Here is a 25,114-nt window from a genome sequence, read left to right as displayed (position 1 = left end):
CAAGGAACAAAAGTATTCTCTTTGGGGTGCCGGGAGGGAGCCAAGAGGGCCCTGGGAACCCACGCCTTATGCGTTCCCAGACAGACAATGTATACCTAGGAGCTAATGAACCATTCTGTACCTTAACCCACCAGGTCCAGTTATCATCTGGAATGCCTCCTGGGGGCCAAGTGGGTCTAGGGTTTGGAGTAACTTGTATCCATGGATACATTCCTTTGTTGTATGGGATCCATGGGTGGGGATTTCAAACCCATTTGTCCCCCTCCTTGGCTGGGAAATATATGGGGGCTATCCTTCCTTTAGGTGGGGGACAGGCCGACAGGGGTGGCACCAGCTGGGTATAAGATTTCATTATCCATCTTCGGATTCTCATGGTTTTTCCCAGAGGGAGTTTATATAATCCCTGAGTTTGCCCCCATGGGTTTATTTTGAATCATCAATGCCAATTAGACCATGGGGATGGCCATGATGAATAACAGGAGGGATTCTGGTAGCTTCCCATTCGAAGGGTCACTGTGCGTTGCCCTCTGCCAACCACGCAGGCTGTGCCATCAGGAAGGCTGGATGGATTGGCTCCCGGCATCATTTAGTTCTTTTTTTGAGGTCTTGTTCTTTTGTTTAGAACATCTTCTTCTGTCTCCTTTGTCTGACTTTGTTTGTTTCTATGAATTATGTGGAATGGGTACCTCTTCCAGTCTTGAAGGAGGAGCCTTATAGAAGAATGTCTCCTGTGTAGACTGTGTACTTGTTGGCTTTGGCTGGCTGGTTGGTGCTGGATGGGCATTGGCTGGGGCCCTCTACACAGAGGCACCCTGTCAGGTCAGCTGGAGCAAGTGTAATCCATGGTTCCTGGAGTGCTTTGCACTATGGTCACCTTGGAGGGTCAGCTGAAATGAAGCAGACTCAGGCCAAGGGTTTTTGGGGTGCTTTACATTGGGGTTGCCTTGGTGGGATGGCTGGAGATGGCATGGGAGCAGGCCAGATATGACATGGTGCTTTGTGCCTGGGTCACCTTGATGGAACAGCTGAAGCTGGTGTGGGTTAGAGGACTGAGTAATCTGACCCTGGAGAGAGTTCTAGCAGTTACCCCCATTTGGCAGACATTCTATGGTTGGTAAATGGATTTCCTTCACTTAATAATCTAGTTTCCCTTTATTTTATTTTACTAAAAAAATTTTTTTTAAACATTCACTTATTATTGAGAGACAGAGAGACACAGAGGGTGAGCAGGGGAGGGGTAGAGAGAGGGGGAGACACAGAATCCGAAGTAGGCTCCAGGCTCTGAGCTGTCAGCACAGAGCCCGACGTGGGGCTCGAACTCACGATCTGTGAGATCATGACCTGAGCCGAAGTCAGTCGCTCAACCAACTGAGCCACCCAGCTGCTCTCTAGTTTCCCTTTAAATTACTGTTTGTTTTGTTTTTCTGTGTCCCAGGGTAGGTGACTCTGTCCATCGGCCCCTCAGTGATATCCCTCTCTACTCTCGGTTGCCACTTCGGGTGGTTGTTCTCAATGTTACTGTGTGTCTGTCTTTCCTACCCTTCTTTATGTGGTCCCTCTATTCTTTGTCATGCAGAAGTTGTTCAGTCAGCCCTCAGTTCTTCTTTAGGAAGAGTTGCTCTCTTTGTAGGTGTAGATTTGGTGTGTCTGGGAACTGAGTTCAAGGTATTTATATGCGTCTATCTTGGACTGTGTCCTATTATAGTGTGTTCTTATGAGGTAGCAAGCTAGAGAGAAGTAAAAGGCTCTCTCAGCATATCCCATTGTGTGATAGTAGTGTGTGTGTGTGTGTGTGTGTGTGTGTGTGTGTGTGTGTGTGTGTGTGTGTGTTATAGTGAGAGGAAGAGACTATCCTAATGGCTTTCCTTCTCTCCATCTAGTTTTTTTTCTATCCTCCTTTTGAAAATTATTTTTCTTTGCATCTCCTCTTTTAAAAATAGATAAATGGAGGGGCACCTGGGTGGCTCAGTTGGTTGCATCCAACTCTTGATTTTTGGCTCAGGTCAGGATCCCAGAGTCACGGGATCAAGGCCTGTGTCAGGCTGTGTGCTGATAGTACTGAGCCTGCTTGGGATTCTCTTTCCCTGTCTCTGTGCCTCCCCTGCTTGTGTGCACGTGCACTCTAAAATAAAATACTTAAAAAAAAAAAAAGATAAATTGACTCTATTTCTGACTTTTAAAATTATACTTGGGTTTCCAGTCTCAGTAGCTCTCTCAAACTTCAGTGTATGTAAGGATTTCCAGGGATACCTTTTAGAAAATACAGATTTCCAGGCCTTTCAGAAATTTTTAATCAGTACATCTGCAGTGGGGCCCAAAATCTGGGAGCCTCACCCCTTCATATTCTAATGCAAGGAGTCAAGGAACCACACTGTGAAAATACTTTTTTTCTGAGAATCCTTGCTATTGCTATAAATAGTAGCTACACATATTTTTCTTTTTACTTGTGTTAATGTTGTCAACCAACCAGTTATCTGCATTTTCTCATAAATTATGGCAAAGGCATAGATATTGGATTCATAAAGGTGTCTGTAGACCACCTTTATACTAAATTAATTTGCTTATTTATTTCCACAATTGTAAATATTGTGAATTAAATAACAACTTTGCTTCAACTGTAGGAGAATGCAAAAACACTCCAGGAGAGAAGCATTGCTTATATCAATTCTGATTCATCTATAGAAGGTAAATCTTACTTCAGATTATTAAACAATGCATCATCTTTTCAGTCTGCAAATTGTAACTAACTTGTAAACTGAGATTATTTTCGTCCTATGAAATTCCTCAATAGTACCTCCATTTTCCACTTGACCACAGAGAAAATGATTATGATTCAAATGAATCCGTATGAGTCATAACTAAGCTACCGATTGTAATTTCTTTAGTATGTTTGCCATTTGCCTATCTTGAATTACTACTTAAAACTCTAGTATTAACCATGTTCTTCCTGTGGAGATATTAAAAGAATTTGGCTACAATATTTCAGAAGAATGTTTTACGGGATATTGCACATAGAAACACTTTATGGGAGCAATTTGAAGTGAGTACATACTACAGACTTTGCTTGGAAGCTGACATGCAACACTTGTGTCTCTAGGCTTTCTTTGTATTACTTCTAGATGAATGTCAGAGCATACTTCCGAGGTACTGAAATGCTCTGGTCTAATGTCTTGATATACACTGTCGAATTGATGGAGTAAATATGAATGGCATAGCCTTATCACTTCCTTTGCCAAAGCCCCCCTCGAAAGATAAGAGTGATGCTATTTGATTTCAAGACTATACATTGTTTATAATTAGAAATAGTTAGAATTAGACTTCTCTTGGAATTTCACCTGGAAGTATTAAAATACATTGTATTTTATTTTTTCAGGCAATTATACTCTGAGAGTTGACTGTACACCCCTTCTTTACCAATTGGTGTATAAACTGACAAAAGAGGTATATAAATAGATGTCTTAATGTTTTCTGATGAATAGATAAGTGGATAACACTTGTTTTCTTAATTAGTGGTACTGATTTTTAAACTGGTAACTGATTTGTATAAGTAAGAAGTCAGAACAAAATCTTTAATACACTATTTATATGAGCTATGTATAAAAATAGCATTGCTAATCTTTCTAATAGTAGTTATTGTATACATGTTGCCATGTAGAGGGTATACAGTTTCATTTGGCAGAGGAATTTCAATACAAAAGAATGAGCTGGAATGGAGAAAGCCTTGGGTTCAAACCCTATAAAATGAATTCCAGCAGCATCAATGATAAAAGGACATGGTCACTGAATCCAAACACTTCGCAGTCTAGAGAGGATACACGCTTGTAAGTGAGCAATTACACGTCAGTAGAATATTGGATACTACAAACAATGGAGAAGAATTATGGAATGGAGAAGCTGAAATCCTGGGGTGGTTGGGGAAGCATCAGAAGATGTTTACAGAATAATTAGTTCTTGGGTTGTAAAATGGAAGGGTGTGAAAGTAAGAGAGAAGGCATTCTCAGCAGAGAACACCATAAGCTAAAAAAGATGTGGAGACATGAAAGAAAATATTTCCTCAACTGTAGGTGGTTCAGGGTGACATACGTATAAGGTTTTGGTGGATAAATGGTAAGAAGTGGAGCATGACAAATAGGCCAAGGTCAGAAATACGGTGATGGGAAAATTAGAGAATCTTTTTTTTTTTTTTTTGAAGAGACCTGGCAGATCATTTCTTCCTTTTATTTATCTTATTTATTTTTAAATGTTTATTTTTGAGAGAGCAAGTGAGAGAGCACGTGCACATGCATGTGCATGCACGTGGGGCAGAGAGAGGGAGACACAGAATACAAAGCAGGCTCCAGGCTCTAAGCTGTCAGCACCTATCTGATGTGGGGCTCGAATTCATGAAGTGTGAGATCATGATGTGAGCCAAAGTCAGATGCTTAACCGGCTGAGCAACCAGGGGCCACAGAGAATCTTTAACAAGGTTATACATTATCATATTTGTTCATTAGAAAGACCACTCAGTATCAGTGTAGTGAATAGATTAAGCTATAGCAAGTCTAATAGCAAAATGGAAATAATTCTTACAGGAATTTTGTATTATTGATAAAAAGTACATTGCACTCTACTCTAAAAATGACATATATCTTTAATTTTTGTGTACTTCATTTAAATGGTTCATTATAGAATTTAGTTACCAAATACAAATCTTTAAAGTATGTTATCACTTAGATTACAAAGTGAAGTAGGTGTCACTTCTCTGTAGGTACTATTTTCCACTCTCCCTTAATATTACCCTTTCCTTTTTCCCATTAAATGCCTTTAAAAACCAGTTTTCCCAAATGGGAGTGCTCTCATCATTCCCATCCCAACTCTCAACATATTGGGTAGCTTATGTTCTTGATACTTTTATTGGAATGTCCCATAAAAACATCTAAGCAAGCTGTAAGGACAATTCTGAGAGAATCCTGCTCAGGACATGCATTTATGCTTTGTGCTGTCCTCCAGAGATGGCTCCTGCCTTTGGTATCAAGGATAGTTAATAATTTCAGGGCCAATAGGGAGAAGTTGAGGTCTATGCCCCTTTGTACACAGGCAGATGCTTCTCCACGGCCATACCAAAACCTGGTAGAAAAAGACTTCTGTGAACGGACAGTTACCATTTCAGCAACCTCTAGAATGCGTTGGCAGAGGCAAACCATGCTGGTGGCAGGAGTGCAGGATGGGAGTGGTAGAGAGGGCAGAGCTTAGAGACTGGGCAGCTGCCCGATTTAAGAACTGGGACAAGGTGTTGAAAATACCCAAGGGTCAGCATTTGTGACAAGACAGCAGAGACAGAAAGTATGCTCTAGGGGGTACAGGCTAGAAGGACTCAGTTCTGGGTAGTGCTAGACTGAAATTGTGATTCCAGAAAAGGAGAGGGTTTTTCAGAGAGTTCGGCCTAAGCAGGATGTAGGAATTGGAGCAGGTTCTCGGCTATTGCAAATTGGCGGGAGCAGAGTCGAGTCGAACCCAGTCAGTTGGCGGGAAAGGAGTAGAACGTCCTGCTGCTGCAACATGCTGGTGGGCAAAGGAAGGACGTGGAGAGCCAGGACTGCCTTTAAGCTGCGGGCTCATGTGCAATGACGAGGCAACAACCCACTCTGTATAAAGGCCACAGAAAATATCAGAGGAATTGATGTTTATGTTAAGATGGGGACCATTATCCCCATTTCCACAGCTGAGAAAACTAGCGTTTGAAGAGGGGAAGCAACACACCATAGGTTATGATGCTTTCAGAGATGCGTGAGGAGGGTATGCCTTTTTCTGAACAAAGCAGAGCTACAAACACAAAATTCAGGCAATACGTGTGTTCATGAGGATCTAAAACAGGCACCTCAGCCTTCACAGTCCACACTCTACCTTGTGGCCCTGCCGAAGATTGGAGACAGCAGAGTGTAAGTTAATGGCCGTACCTTTAATGGGGGCAGTAAAAAAGGTTCTTGTATTCATAGAAGCTCTTAAAATCCCCAAAGAGAAATGTGAGGTTATGCAGAGCTTTTAAAACCCATCAGATTCCAACTTGGTTTGAATACAATTGGACTTTCCAAAACAGCAGTTCCTCCTTTCCCCTCGGGCTCTGCAAAACCAGGACTTACATTGCCCTTGTCAGGCTTAGATGCTTCAGCCACGTCTGCCACCCTGAGGCCTCTCTTTAAAGGTCTTTTAGGACAGAAGCAACTTACTTATGTAAATCTTGTATCCAAGTTTTCCCCCAGTGACTTACTCAAGGACATCTAAACTGCTAAAAATTAAAGTGATAACATTTGTTATAAATCTGCAACTCTATTAAAAAAGTTTACCAAAATAAGCCAGAGATTTTTATCTCACGTACATGGCAAAATTATCAATAGGCAACAAAAATGAACATGGATTTGGTTGTATTTTTTTGTCATTTGCTTGTTTTTCTATAAAGAACATGATATATGTCCATATAGTTAGAAGTTGATAACCTATGGTTTTATTATCGACATAAATTTAGTTGCTTCTGCTTCTAATTCCCAATATTTGATGTTTCTTTCCAGATATCCAGCCCAGATGATGGTTTTGAGAGTAAGTCTCTTTATGAAAGCTGGTTGGAAAAGGACCCTTCATCTGAAAATAAAGATTTTCCTAGGTGAATTACTTGTATATTTTCTACCGTTAGGATCAATTGTGAATTCCCCTTTGCCCGTTGTTTCTCCAGAAATGTAATTCTCAGCTGTGTCAACAATGTGAGTAGAAGAAAGATAATCCCAAAGAATCCCTGTATAGCCTTCAATTTGCTAATGGGACAGAATAGCCAAGTCTTTGAATCTATAATAAATTCTACTTTTGCAAATGTTTAGCCAAAATTATTTTGCCACATTATCAGGTATTATTTTGCATTTTTGTATTAAATCTTAGATATGTATTCAATGCATTAATGTGACACCAAATGATAATGATGAAATATGGATTATTTGCTTCTAAGTTTAAGGGGCATTATAAGTCACTACCAAATTGTGTCTTTACCTGTAATGAGTATAGGATGTATTAATTTTTTACTTTTCATTCACACAACAGTTTTCTTCAATTTTTTTTCTCCTGCAATACTATTTCTATAAACCAGCAGATGATGGTAACAGTTAATAGCTCCATTACATACTCCAAATAAGTCTTGTGAAAGTTTGTTTCCACTGTAAAAGTTTTACATGATTAAAAAAAAAAAAACAAAAACTAGAGTCAAAAAAAAGGTTTTAAAATACCTACATCTCAAAAACACATTGGAAGTATATATTTTCTAATACACCTATAATTTTCTTCTTTGCTTACCATTTTATCATAAATTTTCCCATGTTATTGCATATATATTACATATGTATGTATGTAGTGGTTTCTTAACTACATGCAAAAAAATATATTGTAATTTCATTTTCTAAATAAGGCATAGATTCTTCGTGATAAATACACTTTATCATGGCAGTTTTCTTACTATAGTTCTCTGAGGGTAGTGACCAAATTTTATTTTTCTCTTTTTCCTCTCTATGTAAATATTCTAAAAGACTGACGATGTGAGAGAGACCACAGTCACTAGGCTGCTGTCTTCGGTGGCACTGTTCAACTGTGACTGTAGTCAGTGCAGATTTACAGGTTTAACGCAGCAATTTCCGGCATGTGACAGGAAAGTAGCTTGGGGTGGTGTACCTTCTAATTTTTGTAAATGTGCTGTGCAATTCCTTGCTATTCCTGGGACAGGATTCATTTTTCTATTTCTTTAACTTCATATTTTTTAACTTATGCACTTATAATATCCTTGTGTGTGTATATACATTTATATTCTACATCTAGAATCAACAAGCTGGGATCTGGAAGTGATTTTGAAGCTTACTTTCAGAGACTTGGGATTGCTTCAGGCAGAGCCCGTTACACTAAGAACAGGGTAAGCCATTTCATTATTTTGGATACATAGCATTTTATCCAACTTCTTGTTAGGAATTTTAAACTGTTTAGTTGTTTGGTACCAGGGCACCAGGTCATGTGGCCTGGCAAGAATTCCAAGGCTGGAGGCTGACTTCATGTCTCTTTGTAGATGGACTAGGAATTAATTTGGGTTATTCAGTGAATTTCCCTTGCAGGATTATTCAATGAAATGGTAGGTGGGAGATTATTGCCAAGTGCTTCGCTGGTTAGCAGAACCAAGTAGTGCACATCCCTGTTCTCATTCAGGCTTTATTGGAAAATCCCATTCTCCTCCACGTTTCCTGAGGAAAATGTGCATGTGAAGAACCTGTTTTAGTCACAGGGAATGCTAGGCCACGAGTCTTTACTGTCAGTAGCCCCTCTTCACATCCTCACTCCTGCCTGTCATCTGAGTCCAGGGCTCCTGAGTAGGGAATAAAACAAGTTCCTCCTGATTTTTAAGTCGATTAACTTTTCTGATCAGTTTGCACCATTGCCATTCAAACACACTGATGATATGTGAGTATTTGAATATGCCAGCATGTGCCGTGTTTGCTTGTCTAGGTTATAAATTATGTGATAAACCAAACTGAAGATTACATCAGCAAACCCAGATTTGTCACAGATTTTAATAATTTTCAAATCATAATTGCAATACACAGTCTTGCTTGCCTAGAATACATACCTTTTGTAAATCTGATTCTCCAGAATCAGAACAGAGATGAAAGCAAAATAAATCTGTATCCTGATACTCATTAAACTCTTTCAAGGCCTGTTCACTTTTATATTCTGTCATCAATCTGAACACAGTTGTCTAGTTTCTAAGAAACTGCAGATTAAAAGCAGGACATTAGACAGGAGAGAGACTGACACAAGGATTCGCAGTAAAAATGTTAACCTTATAGCAAAGTAGCATATAGGTAAAACTAAACTTAGGAAAGGCAGACCTAAGGAGTAAAACAAATATTTATATAAAATACATCTATGTAATAGTTTACAATGGTAGCCCTTAACTGCATAATAAAGGTTAGATGGCATTTGGTTATACAGTTTGGGAAGGCAGAGAAGGTCCTTAAATGTAGATTCTATACAGATCTTAGCTGCCCAGAACCTTTCATTTCCAATCAATTGATAGATAATTGTACACTGTGTTAATATGCAATTTGAGTATGTATGCCTTGATTTCAGTTATCAGAAATACAATAACAATTTTGCAGTATTTTGAATGAAGATTATGTGAATGATAAATAACAGTAAAATTTTAAATGGGTGAATAGTTGGTGAAACTGTTAGATTTTAACTTTTTGCTTCATGATAAAACTCAGAGTTCCACATGGCTGTATTTTTTTTTCTGCATTTTTAAGATTACATAAATATTATAATTGGAGTATTTAATGTTTGTCTATATTCAGTACCTACCCATATTTTGTTTCCCCAGAAAACAGATAAGTACAGCAGCTACCCGGTATACCATACAATTTATGAGACGTTTGAATTAGTAGAGAATTTTTATGACCCTACTTTTAAAAAACAGCTTTCAGTGGCTCAGTTACGAGGGGCACTGGTTTATGAGCTTGCAGACTCTATAATCATTCCTTTCAATATTGAAGACTATGCAAAAGCTTTGAAAAACTATGCAACAAGCATCTACAATTTATCTAAGAAACATGACCAACGATTGAGAGACCATGGAGTATCATTTGGTAAGAATGGCTGGGTATATTTTATAATCTGAGTTAGAGCTTTCAGATATCGTCTCTGACTGTCATCACTGCACACTCTTTCATCCTAGAATACATCCTTGCGTTACTTCATTTTGATTTCTAGGAAAAAACTTGAAACACTTTTAAAGAATGTCATTTAACCTGGTATTTGTAGGATGAATTTGTTTTGCTAAGTTAGTGCTATGAACGTTGGGTTGGTTAATATTTTCCCTATATTGCTGCCTTTAGAAATATTTTTGCTGTTAAAAGAACAATACTATAAAAATACAATACTGCACAAAGATGGGAAAATAGAGAAAACCAATTCCACTACATATATAATTATTGTATATTTTTGTTTACATGGAGATTTTTTTACCTGGTTTAAGCATTGTTTCATTTTGTGTATTTTATATTCATTTTATATTCACATTGCCATTTTGTGGTTACTGTTATGTACTATGCTATCTCCAACAAAGCAGGGATGAAATATAGTATGGTGCAAAGGACTGAGCATTGGGTCTAGAAGCAGTTACCTGGTTCAAATCCCGGTTCTAATATTTAGTCATTGTGTGATGTTGGAAAAGTTACATGACCTTTGTCACTTTTCCTCTGAGTGAAATGGTAAAGAATATAACGTTTCCAAGACTGCTGTGGGACATTCAGTTGGTTGGATATATAGACACAGTGGTGAGTCTTATAAACGTTCCCTACTAGTACTGTTATAACCATTTTCTTTTAATCTGGGAGTAGATATTCTTAGTACATACCAAAATTATCAAGTATGTACTCAGTGTCTACTGTCTACTGTGTTATTTCCTGGGAGATACCAGAATGTTTAAAAAATAATCATTGTCCTCAAAGAGCACAGGCTCTCACGTGAGGGAAAAGACAAAAATGGCAGGGACAAGCTGTTATAGGACGCTACAGAGAGTACTGTAGGGACACAGAGTAAGTAGAGAGAAGTCAGCAATGGCTTTGGAATATTGCATACAAATTAGTAATCTTCAAAGTCATGAGCAGCAGGTACTACGATCTAGATAAAGTGATACAAAGAAAATCTAGGAAATTGTATTTACATCAGTGATTGGAGAGTCTCTTTAACGAGGCAAATGAAATCGGAATAAGCAGAGCTGACAGCGAGATAGACATTCACAATTCTGTGGCTCGCCAGCATCCTCTTTTCCTAGATGCCCCGATTTTCTTTTGGTGAATTACCTTTTATCACTTTAAGTCAGGATCCAACCGAGAGAGAAAGCACACAGTTACAGGGGAAGGCCACTCTTCACACAAAGTGACTTAACCTACTCTATTATAAATGCCCCTTTCCCCCCATATTTTCACCCTCTCCACCTCAGTGGCAATATTCCATCCACGTTAAACCATCTTGTAACTTTCTTAGAAACATTTCTTCTACCTAATGTACCCTACTCCCTTCCCAATCAAAATTCTTCATTTAGTGCCAGGCAAAAAGCAGTCCCTAACATGTTTTAATGAATGAATGATGGATAGGATGGATATGTAATTTACATGGTCTCCAGTTCTCTACTTCCTTCTACCAATCTAGTACTGTCCTATCTTCCTAACACTCTACTGAAATTGCTTTGGCCAAAGTTATTCACCTGTTACTAAATACCAGGCACATGTTTTATTTCTTATCCAATTTGACTATTGTGGTTCATTGGAAATTTAAAATTCTTTCCTCAACACTCTTTGGCTTCAAAAGTATCTATTATTAGATTATTTTGTACTTGGCTTTAAGAATAGCAACAATAATTAGAGCTTAAAGGATATCTAGGGCTAAAAAAGACCTTGTCTTTTATATTGAAAGTAACTGTTTATTAGCTGTGTGACCTAACAGAAATCCTGTGGAGCAGTAAGTGCTTTCTCTGCCAAATGAATATTGTATTCCCTGTATCACAGGATTAATGAAGGAAATCAATGATTTATGCTAATGTTAAGTTTAGAAAAGATGGAAAATGATACAGGTTGTTGTAATAAAAAAATATGTTGAGAATCTTCTCACTTCTTAGAATCTATGTTAACTAAAGAAAAGCTTGACTAGACCAGACCTGATCCTGTTTGAGTCCACATACACCAGCTTGTCACAGGTTGCATCTAAACAAGATCTTAAATGCACTGCTTAAAAAGAGGGGTTGGTTAACATTGATTTATTCTCTAATTATTGCAGGAACACAGCTCAATTTATAGCTGTATCCAGTATCTAGCATATAGAAGTTGTATTAATATATATTGAATGAATATCTACATGAATGGTAAATTAGGAGTTAAAATAATTATGTCCTAGACTCTTGAAAGTTCCTTCATGAAGAACCAATTTAGAAATGTTGTTTTATCCATTGTCTCTTTGTTACAATATTTTCTGATCTTCATGGATCTACAAGAAGGCTCAGTAGAAAAACAGTTTTAATATCTATTCAGTCCTGTCAGCCTGGAATGTGGAGGGCAGGGAAGTGAACATCTGAAATAAGAAGCATTTACTAATATACCTTTCACTTTTCTATTTTTAAAAGATTCTTTATTTTCTGCCGTGAAAAACTTCTCAGATGCTGCTTCAGATTTTCATAGAAGACTCACAGAAGTTGATCTTAACAAGTAAGTTTCAAATGTAAAATTTCCTATTTTGAAAAGTAATCTAGTTACTAGAGTGAATCATGTACACTTACCTAGGCAGGCAGCTCTAAGTCACTGCTACCCAAATTAAGGTCTGTAACTACAGCATCAGCATCACTTAGGAGCTTGTCATCAAACGTAGAATTCTGCACTTTAACAAACTCCCAGGATGGTCAGTATTCACACTGAAGTTTGAGAAGCAGTGCTCTATCTGGTAGACTGAAAACCCCTCCCAAGACAAGGGCCAGCCTCATGCCTTCAGGAGTCTGCATAAGAATTTTGAGTGTAATTCATCGTTCCGTGGGTAAATGCACTTGTAGTATATTTTACTAATTTCCCAATACTTCTATGACCAGTGTAGGAATTCTTTTACTGATAGAATTTTCGCCACTTTTAGATTGAAATATAATTTGAAAAGTTCTATTCAAAGCATTATTTAACAAGCATAAACTGTCCTATCACATTTACTTTTTCAGATCCAATTAGAGTAAGCTCTCCCACTACCCATATAGGCAGAAAGATTATCCTTCATTCTGAGAGGCTTCTCTCTCCTTTGGATTGTAGGAAAGCCCAGAGAATTTGTGTAGCACCCCAGGAAGAGTTGGCAGATGCCAAGTGTGAAAGGGGATCCCAGCCCATGATGGGCAACTTCCTGCAGACTGCTGCGACCTTCCTTCATTTGTTGTTGTTCAGCCTTTATTCTGCAACTTTCTTCCACAGTGGAACTGAATGGCTTATCAACAACTGATAGTACACCCAGTCGGCCTTTGCAGGAGGCCTGGCTGTCCTCCTAGAGAGAATTAAAACTTTTAGTTCTTTCTGTGGTCTTGAAAAACAAAACAAGCCATCTCCAGTAGGTCTCTCTTACTCTGAATATTAGGAAGATGACCCTCTTGTTATATGTAGCTTACATATAAAGCATTACTGTTAATATGTATTTTCTTAAAAACCTATGTATTTTAGAAGTTTATTTTTCCATGCCTTATGCTATATAATTTTAAACTATAGTTCCATGAAAGAGTTACAGTTACCTATTTCTTATTTTCAAAGTCCTATTGCAGTGAGAATCATGAATGACCAATTGATGCTCCTGGAGAGAGCATTCATCGATCCTCTTGGTTTACCAGGGAGGCGGTTCTATAGGTAAGGAAGCAACATGTGTTCCACTAAAGGATATTAAATACTCCAGTGTGACCAAAACCAGCATATCCAAAGTCTGCTTTAAACTGTTGCCATCAGATGAACGGAAGGTGAATATGTATGCTGAGAAGAATACGGGTAAGATTATGCATTTAGAACAGTGTAACTTGTAGTATCAGAAAAATTAATTTCATGTTGTTTACTGCTTTGCTACAGATGTAAATGATAGTTGAAAAATAACCTGTAAATATAAAGGCTATTAGTATCTTAGAGCTTGTGTAGTTCAAATTTCTACATTAATTTCTTCTATAGGATCTGAGGTAAGTAGCTTGTCTAGCCTCTGAATCTTCCAATTGTAGGAAGCTTACCACCTCATGAGGAAGTCCATCCCATTTTAAGAGAGGTCTACTTTAATAGAATTTTTTCTTCATAAGATCTTTTTCCCTGTAATTTTCTCCTTCTAATCCTATCTGCTCTCCAAAATCAAATAGAATAAATCTAGATCTATTTCCATGTAACATTTTAGGTTTTTAAAGATGGCTGCCATGTTCTGAAGAAATATCCTTTTTGTTTCTGTATTTCTATGTCAAGTTTTCTTTCAGTATCTTGGCTGTGTGCTTGGGCAGACTCCAGTTTCTTAAGATACCTCTTAAACTGTGGTTCCTTGGTGAAAATTTACGAGGCTGTTTATCATCAGATAACCTATGCCAGAGATAGTTCTATATGTTAGCTTTCTTATAAATATTAGTGACTAGTATTAATATTTAATTAGAAGCACAGGCTTTTTTAGAGCCCTGCTCTGGCTCATACTAAGTAACCTGGGTAAAATACTTCTCTAAAGCTCATTTTCCTTAGCTGTTAAAGGAGATAACTGCTTTCACCCCACAGGTTTATATATTTCAGGCATGTGGAAGATTGAGCTCAGAGAGGGATATATTCAGTAAATGGCTGCTATTTTCAGAAGATAATTCATATAAATAATAGCAGCCATCAGTTAAGTATTTACATGTCAAATTAAAAGCGAAAAGCAAAGCTACATGTTAATCCTCTCCTGCCTGTATTTGTATTTTATAAGTAAAATGTCTCTATTTTGTCAAAATGAATGCAGCCTTGTAGAATAAAAAGGGACAGTGATCCTTCAGCATTCCCTTCTGTAACCCATACCCAGCCATTTGCTAGTCTCTAAAGAAAATGTTTTATATACACATGTGTGTATATGTATGTGTATACGTATACATATTCATCCAACTATATTTATATAAATGGGCCTACACATTATTTTTCAGCTTGTTCTTTCTTCGTAACAATTTATCTCCAAGATCCTCCCCATGTCGGTATATATCCGGCGTGCAGTGTTCCACTGTATGGCTTATATGTGTAATTTTTAAAGTCCTTGTTGAGTTTTTATTTACTATTGGGATAAATACTGTAGGATGCCCCCATGTCCTATTTGAACATGTCCTAATATCTAATGAGTATGTGGATTTAACACATTTTAAATTTAAGTAACTGCCACACTGTCTTCTAAAAAGACTGCACTATATTTTGAAAATATGTTTAGAACTATTACCTGAATATTAAGACTATATTCTAAAGCCCAGGCAGTACAAGAGCAATGCAGGAAGACCCTGAACTTGCCCCCTCCCATGGACACACTTAAGCTACAACTCTGTGTGAACCACATTTCCTCTGAAGGAGACCTGAAGACTAGCTGAGCAACCCCTTCATTATCAAACAAGAAAAAGGCCTGACTGAAGATGGTAGGAGAGTCTGAGAACTAATTCTGCCATAAACCTGGCCCAAGGCACACAACCCACAAGTGGGAGGGAATTTATAAACCCAGAACCTCTCCTTGGGGAATGAAGGGCTCATACTTCAAATAGGACTCACCAGCTTTTCAGACGTATGCCTGAGATGAGCCTCCAAAACATCTGGCTATGGAAACTAATGGTGTGCTCACATTCGAGAGACCCAAAGGGCTGTGGAGAACTGAGGCACGGCTCTTGAAGGGCTTAAATGGACTCACTTGCCACAGGATCCAGTGCACAAGCAGCACTTTGAAAAGCAGACTTCATGTGAAACATTCACTTGCTAGCTTTAATGCATCATGTGGAGGCACATGCTGGACTGTTCTCTGGGATGGAGGCTGGTGGGTGCCATCTTCGCATTCTTCCTCTGCTGAGCTCCAAAGTGCCAGTATCTCCTGGAAGGGAGCCTTTACACTTACATTTTAAAGCTGCTGCCCAGGGATGCCCTTCGACTGGCTCTGGAGCCAGAGGGTCTTCTATTCCTGGGTCCCGTGGGACTGGGACAACTGGGAGATGGTTCTTGGCTAACTACCACCTACAGTGTACTGCACAGATAGTGGACTGAAACAGGACTTTTTGTCCAGGAGCTCTGGCCTCAGGAGAAAGCTTCTGGTCTGGCATGTATCTAGGAGTCTGTGGCTGAGAAGCCTCTTTGCACTCTCCCCCTGCTTTCCCCAGCTTGATGGCATATCCCCAAATGGAGTTTGTACCTTTGTCCAGCACCCCAGTTTTTGCAGCTGCTGCAGGGGACACCTGTACATTGTATGGCTCTGGTGGCCAACAGGGCAAGGCTGATGGGTCCCACAGGACAGTAACCAATGGAGAAGCAGCTACCCCCAGGGCACAGCCAAGAGACAGCAGATCCAAGAGCTCAGTCTTCCAGTGAAAGAGGTCTTAATTTTATCATCATGGCTACAGCCTGAGGGGCAGGCTTCTAATTAAAACACACATCTAAGGATTAGTTATCAGAGGCCTCAGAGGGCAGGTGCTCTGTGCTCTCACTCTGCCTGTTCCAGAGCACCAACACCTCTGGGAGGGGAGTTCTCACACCCTGGTGTTTGTGGCTCGCTCAATGGGGGTGGGGAGCCTCCTGAAACAGATGCCACTGCACAGTGGACTAAAACTCACATCCTCTTTTTGTAGACGCATATTTATCCTGAAGCTTCAGCCTAAGAGCAGGCTTATCTAGAGGCCTATGGAGATACTCTCAAGCAATGTGGATGAGGGCAGTGCCATCTTTGTGCTCGTAACTACAGCTTGCTGGCATATTCCAGAAAACAGCTTATGTTTGCAGTCTCACAAAGTTTGGAAACCAGACCCTCAGGCAGCAGCTTTCAATCATCCTGAATTTAGGTGGCAAGAGATTCCCCTTTGGTACACTGACAGGTCTTGGCACACCCTCAGCTATCAGGAGCTCTTAAAAATAGTCCGCTTGGACCACCACAGGTTTGAGAAACAAATGATAGGGCAAGGTTGAATGAAAAGGTTTATTTTCAACATTGGGAGAGGTGGCTGTTTCATCTAAAGCACAGAAACCAACAAAGAGGAAAAAAAAACAGGAATATGTTCCAAATGAAAGAATTATGATAAAACCTTGGAAAAATACCTCAGTGAAATGGAGATAAATAATCTACTTGATAAAGAGCTCAAACTATGGCCATGAATATGCTCACCAAAATTGGAAGAATGGATGAACACAGAAGTTGGAAAAAAAAAAGTACCAAATAGAAATCACAAAGCTAAAGGATACAATAACAGAACTGAAAAATTAGAGGGGTTTTCCAGCAGACAAGATGAAGCAGAAGAAAGGATCACTGATCTTAAAGACAGGATATTAGAATTCACCCACAGCGCAGGGGTGGGGGAAGCTTAAAAGACTTAGAGGAAAACATCAACTAACATTCACATGACAGGGGTCCCAGAAGAGACAGAAAGGGGCTGAAAACCTAGAAGAGGAACCCAACATCCAGAAACAGGCAGCCCAGAGAGAATTCCAAATAAAATGAACCAAAAGAGACCCACACCAAAACACTAATTGTCAAAAGTTAAAGACCAGGATAACAGCAGCCAAGAGAGGAACTTCTTATATACAAAAGAACCCCCATACAATAATTAGCAGATTTTACAGCAGGACTTTGCAGGCCAGAAAGGAGTGGCATGAGAGAGTGCAAGTGCTGAAAGAAAAAGACTTCCGATCAAGAAAGAATATACACTCTTGCAAAGTTATCTTTCAGAACTAAAGGAGAAAGAGTATTCCAGAACAACAAAAGCTAAAGGAATCTGTCACCATTAACTGGCCTCCTAAGAAATGCTAAAGGGAGCTCTTTAAGTTGGAAAGGTGTGGATTAGTAACAAGAAAACAGGAAGAGTGAACATTTTACTGGTAAAGATAAACATTAGCGTAAAAGTAATGGTATGAAGGTTAAGACAAAAGTAGTAAAGATAACTATAATAATTAAGGGATACACACAAGTAAGAGGAAGTAAAACCTAAACTATGGGGGTAGGATGGGTAAGAGTAAAAAGGCAGAGCTTTAGAATGCCTTCAAAGTAAAACTGTCATATTCATGAAAGTCTACTTTAAATTGGTAGTTTGTTCTATGTAAGTCTCATAGTAACCACAAACCAAACAGCTACATAGGCATACCTCTGATCTACAGCAGGTTAGGTTACAGAGATCTGCAATAAAGCAACTTAAATGAGGTTTCTGGTTTCCTAGTACATACAAAAGTTATGTTTATACTGTATTATAGTCTATTAGGTGTGTGAAGCACTTCTAAAAACAAAGTACATACCTTAATTAAAAAATACTGTATTTCTAAAAATGCTAGCCATCATCTCAGCTTTCAGCTAGTTGTAATCTTTTCCGCTGGTGGAAGGTCTTGCCTCCAAGTTGATGGCAGCTGGCTGATCAGGGTGGTGGCTGCTGAAGTTTGGACTGGTTGTGGCTAAGTCTTCCATTCAGGTTTCTCTGTTGTGATCTGTTCGACAGTTCTATTTCAATAGTCAATTCTCTCAAAGCCTGCCGCTGCTTTTTAACTAAGTTTATGTAATATTCTAAACCCTTTGTTGCCACTGCTGAATCTTCACAGCATCTTTACCAAGAGAAGATTCCATCTAAAATTAACGACTTTCTTTGCTCATCCATAAGCAGCAACTCTTCACCGATTAAAGTTTTATTGTAAGATTGCAGCAGTTAAAATATAATGATTATGAAAATTAAGGCCAGTATCTGATGAGCAGAGAAGCAAAAATCTTCCATAAAACAGTAAATGGAATTCAACAATATACTAAAAGGATCATTCACCATGATCAAGTCAGATTTTAGAGATACAAGTGTGGTTCAGTATCCACAAATCAATCAATATGATAGACCACCATTAACAAAATAAATGATAAAAATCACACAGAAAAAACATTCGACAAAATACATCTGTTTATGATAAAAATTACCAGTGAAGTGGGTTTAGAGGGAACATGCCTCAATGTAATCAAGGCCATTTAAGATATACCCACACCTACCCTATTACTCCATGGGGAAAAGTTGAAAGCTTTTCTTCTCAGATTAGGAATAAGACAAGGATGCCCACTCATGCTCTTTTTATTCACCATATATTGGTAGTCCTAGCTGCAGCAGACAGGAAAAAGAAATCAAAGGCATCCAAACTGATAAGGAAGAAGTAAAACTGTCACTATTGCAGATGACATGACACTACATACAGAAAACCTAAAAACACCAAAAAATTAGAACTAATGAATTCAGTAAAGTTGCAGGGTACCAAACAAATGCACAGAAATCTATTGTTTTTATATACTACTAAACAAAGCAGAAAGAGAAATTAAGAAAACTCATTTACAATTGCATCAAAAAGAATAAAATATCTATGAAGAAATTTAACCAAGGAGGTGAAAGACCTGTACTCTGAAGAGTACAAGGGAGCACAAAACAAGCAAACACAATCCATATCAAAATATCAATAGCAATTTTCACAAATTTAGAATAAATTATCCTAAAATTTGCATTGAAACAAAATGCACCCTAAATAACCAAAGCAACCTTGTGAAACAAGAACAGAGCTGGAGGTATCACAATCCCAGATTTTAATATATACTACAAAGCTATAGTGATGATACAGGAAGAAAAATGGACATATAAATCAACAGAAGAGAGAGCCCCATGCTTATGTGATTAATCATGTACAAAAAGGCAAGACTGTGCAATAGAGAAAAGACAGTCTCTTCAATAAATGGTGCTGGGAAAAATGGACAGCTACATACAAATGAAATGGAACTACTTTCTTATCACAAAAATAAACTCAAAATGGGTTAAATACCTAAGTAAATGTGAGAGCTAAAACCATTAGACTCAAAAAACAAAAAGACCAAAAAACAAAACCCCAAAAACAGGGAGAATAGCACACTAAAAAGCTTTTGCACAGCAGAGGAAACCATCAATAAAACAACAAGGAAATCTAAAATGGGAAGGGATATCTAAAATAAAGAACTGCTACCACTCAACAAAAAAATTGATTAAAAAAGGGCAGAGAACCTGAATATGTATTTTTCCAAAGAGAAAAAGACATGAAAAACAATGGTCCCCACCACTAATCATTAGGGAAATGCAAATCAAAACTAAAATGAGGTTTCAGCTCACAATGTCAGAATGCCCAGTATCAAAAAGACAAGGGGTGGCAAGGATGTGGAGAAAAGGGAACTCTCATACATTATTAGTGGGGATGTAAACTGGTGCATCCACTACAGAAAACAGTATGAACATTCCTTAAAAACCTTAAGATAGAAATACTACACGACCCAGTAATTCTATTACCGGGTATTTACCCCCCAAAAAACAAAAACGCAAATTCAACTAAATATATGCATCGTTATTTAATACAGTGTTATTTACAATAGCCAACATAGGGATGCAACCTAAGTGTCCACTAACAGATGAAGAGAGAAAGATGTATACACGCACATACACACACACACAACGCAACAGTAACCATAAAAAAGAACAAAATCTTGCCATTTGCAACATGGATATACCTAGAGAGTATTAAGCTAAGTGAAGTAAGTCCGAGAAAAACAAATCCCATATGATTTCACTTCAAAACAAATGAACCAAGAAAAAAATTGGTGGTTGCTAGAAAGGACAGTGGGGGGGTGGGGGGGGGAGTATGGACAAAATAGGGGATTAAGTGGTACAGACTTGAAGTTATAAATAAGCCATGAAGACGAAAAGTCCACCACAGGGAAACAGTCAATTATATTGTAGTAACTTTGGTGGCAGATGGTACCTACACTTATTGCAGTGAGCATTCCTAATGTATGTAACTGTCAAATTACTATTATACACCCCAAATAACACTGTATTGTCAAGTGTGTTCCAATAAAGAATATAATAAAGTCTGAAATATTATAAAAATAACCAAATTGTGACACAGAGACAAAAAGTGAAAAAATATAGTTGGAAAAATGGTGCCAAAAGACTTGCTTGGTGGAAGGTTGCCACAAACATTCAATTAAAAAAAAACACAACAACGAAAAACGTACTGTCAGGCACAATAAAATGAGGTAAGCCTGTAGTAGATACAAGAAAGATAAAAGAAAATCTAAGCATACCTACCATCAAATCACAAAGGGTGAGAGCAAAATAAGCAACAAGCAAGAACTACAAACAGCAAGAAAACAATTAACAAAACAGCAATATGTACATACCTATTATTTTTAACGTAAATGGAATAAATGTGCAATGGAGAGACAGGGTAGTTGAATGAATAAAAACACAAGACCTATCTATATGATGTCTAGAAGAGACTCACTTCATTTTTTTTTTTTTTCTGAGAGCGAGTGAGCGCAAGCGGGGGGAAGGGCAGAAAGAAGGGGAAACAATCCCAAGGAGGCTCTGCACCACCAGCTCAGAGCCCAATGTGGGGCTCAAACTCACGAACTGTGAGATCATGCCTGAGCCAAAGTCAAGAGCTGGATGCTTGACCAAACGAGCCACCTAGGCGCCCAGAAGAGACTCACTTCAGATGTAAAGACCCACATGGATGAAAACTGAAGGCATGGAGAAAGACATCTAATGCATAATGGAAACCAAAAGAAAGGAGGAATACCTATCCTAGTATCAGACAAAATACTTTAAAACAAAGACTGTAATAAGAGACAAAGAAGGAAATTACATAGTAATAAAAGGGTCAAACAAGAGGATATAACATTTGTAAATATATCTGCACCCAACCATATATATTAGGCATTAACACACATCAAAAGAGACAGGAATACAAGAGGAGGAGACTTTAACGCCACACATCAATGGCTAGCTTCTAGACAAAAAAAATCACTAAGGAAACGTTACCCTTAAACGTAACATTAGGCCATATGAAATTAAAAGATATATACAGAATGTTCCATCCAAAAGCAAACCACACATTCTTGCAAGAGCATGTGCAATGTTTTCCAGGATTGGTCATATGTCAAAAAAATAAGTCTTGACAGACTTAGGAACTATTAAGCATCTGTTTTGACCACAGTGATATGAAACTAGTTAATCAACTACAAGAAAAGTGGAATATCCCCAAAAAGTGGAAATTAAACAATGTGCTACCAACTATAGGGCAGGTCATGAAATCAAAAGATAAGAAAATACCTTGGGAAAAATGAAGAGGGAAATACAGATGGCAAAATTTATGGGATATAGCAAATGCAGTTCTAAGATTGAAGTTCACCAGCAATAAACACCTACCCCAAGAAAAAAGTAAAATTCTCAAGCAACCTAACATCCCACCTCAGTGAAGAAGAATGATAAATGAAGCCGAGTTAGTAGAAGGAAGGAAATAAAGAGGAAATCAAGAAAATAGAAATTAAAAGGTCAAAAGAAAAGTTCAATGAAATGAAGAGCTGATTCTTTGAAAGAAAATTTATAAACCATTCACTGGATTCACCAAGAAGAGAAAGGGTTCAGACACATAAAAGAGATGTTACAACTAATACCACAGAAATACAAACATACAAGACTATCAACACTATTATGCCAACAAACTGAAACACCTGGAACATATGGACAAACTCCTAGAAACATAAAGCCTTTCAGAACTGAAGCATGAAGAAATGTATATGTAAAAAGAAAGGGAGGATACTGAATCAGGAATCCTCAATCTCACAACAAACCAAAGTCCAGGACCAAACGGCTTCACTGGTAACTTCTCCAAACACTGAAAGAAGAATCAGTACCACTGGTTTTCAAATTCTTTCAAAAAACTGAAGAGGGAACACTTCCAAACTCCTTTTAAAAGGCAAGCATTACCCTGATATGAAAATCAAACAAGAATGCCACAAGAAAATTACCAGCCAATATGAGCAGAGAAGCAAAAATCCTTCACAAAATATTAGCAAACCAAATTCAACAATATATTAAAACAAGATCACGTACCACAATCAAATGGGATTTATCCGAGGGATAAAAAGATAGGTTCAATATCCACAGATCAATGTCATGCCATATTAACAAAATGAAGGATAAAGTCTTACACAGAGGCAGAGAAAGCACTTGACAAAAATTCAACATGCATTTTTATTAAAACTCATTAAAGTCATGTAAAAAAAATGTAACTTAACATAATAAAGGCCACATATGACAAACCTCCAGCTAATATCATACTTAAGGGTGAAAAGCTGAAAGCTTTTCCTCAAAGATCAGGAACAATATAAGAATGCTTACCTAGTCTTGCCACTTTTTTCCAACATAGTATTGGTAGTCCTACTGAGAGCAATTAGGCAAGAAAAAGGCATCCATACTGGAAAGAAATAAAACCATTACTTATTTGTAGGTGACATTATATATAGATAAACCTAAGGAATCCACTAAAAAACTGTTAGAATGAATAAATTCATCGTATGAAGACACAAAATATACAGAAATCTATTATTTGTATACACTAATAATGGCCTATCAGAAAGAGAGATTAAGCAAACAATCCCATTTCCAACTGCATCAAAAAGAATAGAATACCTAACAATTTAGCCAAGGTGAAAGGCCACAGGGGTATTAGATGTCAGGTCAATGATTCGAACCAGGTTTATACAATTCTTAGTATCTATCTGTATTTTACTATACTCTGCTTTTACAGTTTTCCAATAGAGGACACGTATACTTATGAATAGCTATAAACTTCATGTAGAATATCTCAAGTCATATATAGGTTAGAATATCAATGTTTATAAGCAGTTCAGTATGTAACACTGGCTCTAAGAAAGATCCATTTGAGGCCATGTTAAGATTTAAAAGCCAAGAGAAATAAATCCTGATGTAGTTTGGATAATCTAAATGATTTACATTATAAATTTCTATTTGATCGTTAATATTAACTTACATAGAGTTTCATACTGTCTCAGACAGTAGATTTACATCTTAAAGAAGCTGTAGGATTTTGACCTAATTCCTTATCATGGTATTCAATAAAATATGTCCTTTTCTGGAAAGCAGCATTCCAGAGGAAGAGAAGTAGCTTGATCCCTTCAGGTAGTTATAAGACAAAATAAAAAATCAGATGCAAAACTTTCCTTCTAGATTACAAATTAAATGTGTCTGTAGGCAATTCACATGGACTTAATTCATCATCCTTACATTTATGATATATTGGCAATACACGCTTTTTTAATTATTGATTTTTAATGTCTAAAGAGTATCGGAACAAGTGTCATTCTTGTTGAATCTCTGAAAAAGGCAACGCACAGATAATTTTTTCAATCTCTTCTCACTCTCAGTAAATATATCCATAAAGCATACTTGTTTTCACTGTTTGGGTGTCTTGGCAGTCTGACAACTGATGTACACAACTTATGAGAACGAACCCATTTTCTTCTAATTGGTACGGGTAGCAACATGATTTATGAGAGTAATCTTAGTGAATGCATATGGTCAACTTTCTTTATTTAAAATTATACTGTTACATAACTATCTTAAATTAATTATAGGTCTTCATTTTGGAGTAAAAAAGTGAATGCCAGGAGGAGACACAGTATTAAGATGTCATCTAAGGAAAGGGAATGAAGACAGAAGTGTGTAAAATGTAACGTATGTACATATACCCTTTAGCTCAACCTGCCCTATGTTGTTTTGTTTTGTTTTGTTTTCTATTAGGCACATCATCTTTGCTCCAAGTAGCCACAACAAATACGCTGGAGAATCATTTCCTGGGATCTATGATGCTATGTTTGATATTGAAAATAAAGAAGACCCTCAATCAGCCTGGACAGAAGTAAAGAAACACATTTCTATTGCAGCCTTTACAATTCAAGCAGCAGCAGGAACCCTGAAAGAAGTGTTATAGGAAGGTCTCAGCCAAATGGCCATTAAAAGTGTTACTGAAAGTCTCAGGATAAAATCCTTCCTTGTTTTTTGATCACTTATGAAGCCAGAGTATTCAATAATCTTGCTTTTCATGTCCTATTTTGATTTAGACTTCCATTCTGTTCATCTGTAAAGAGTTTTTTGGCTTTTTAAAAATTCAAAACTTCATCACCAAATCGTTAATCTAATAAAACAAAAGAACTCCAGTCTTGGGGCAGAAAGACATAAAGTAACTGAAAATTCCCACAAATAAAATATGACAAGGAACTTGGAGCTATCAGACGTTGCTAGTAGAAATGTAAAATGGTACAGCCATTTTGGAAAACAGTTTGTTAGCTTCTCACCAAGTTAAAAAATAGTTAACCCTTGAACATGGGTCTGAACTGCACAAGTCCACTTATACCTAATTTTTTTCTAATACAGCATTTTCTTTATGATTTTAACATTTTTCTTCTAGTTTTACTGTAAGAATACAGCATATAATACATATATATAAAATATGGGTTAATCAACTGTTTATATTATTGGTAAGGC

At 37.6% G+C, this 25,114-nt stretch overlaps 1 protein-coding gene across 3 annotated transcripts in view; it reads left to right on the top strand.

The window, feature by feature from the left end:
• Positions 1-24,635, top strand: part of NAALAD2 (N-acetylated alpha-linked acidic dipeptidase 2) — a 70,947-nt gene extending 46,312 nt beyond the window's left edge. For all 3 annotated transcript variants that reach the window (XM_047877235.1, XM_047877233.1, XM_047877234.1), the window contains 8 exons: positions 2,622-2,685; positions 3,374-3,441; positions 6,546-6,637; positions 7,831-7,921; positions 9,380-9,644; positions 12,179-12,260; positions 13,329-13,421; positions 24,371-24,635. In XM_047877235.1, the coding sequence (XP_047733191.1) occupies positions 2,622-2,685; positions 3,374-3,441; positions 6,546-6,637; positions 7,831-7,921; positions 9,380-9,644; positions 12,179-12,260; positions 13,329-13,421; positions 24,371-24,560 (945 nt within the window). In that variant the 3' untranslated portion in view covers positions 24,561-24,635. The remainder of the gene's footprint in view (positions 1-2,621; positions 2,686-3,373; positions 3,442-6,545; positions 6,638-7,830; positions 7,922-9,379; positions 9,645-12,178; positions 12,261-13,328; positions 13,422-24,370) is intronic.
• Positions 24,636-25,114: the final 479 nt, after the last annotated feature.

The sequence above is a fragment of the Prionailurus viverrinus genome, chromosome D1 (genome assembly GCF_022837055.1).
Source record: "Prionailurus viverrinus isolate Anna chromosome D1, UM_Priviv_1.0, whole genome shotgun sequence".
Lineage (NCBI taxonomy): Eukaryota > Metazoa > Chordata > Mammalia > Carnivora > Felidae > Prionailurus > Prionailurus viverrinus.
The sequence above is the reverse complement of the archived record's forward strand: the minus strand, read 5'-3'. Positions and strand labels throughout refer to the sequence as shown.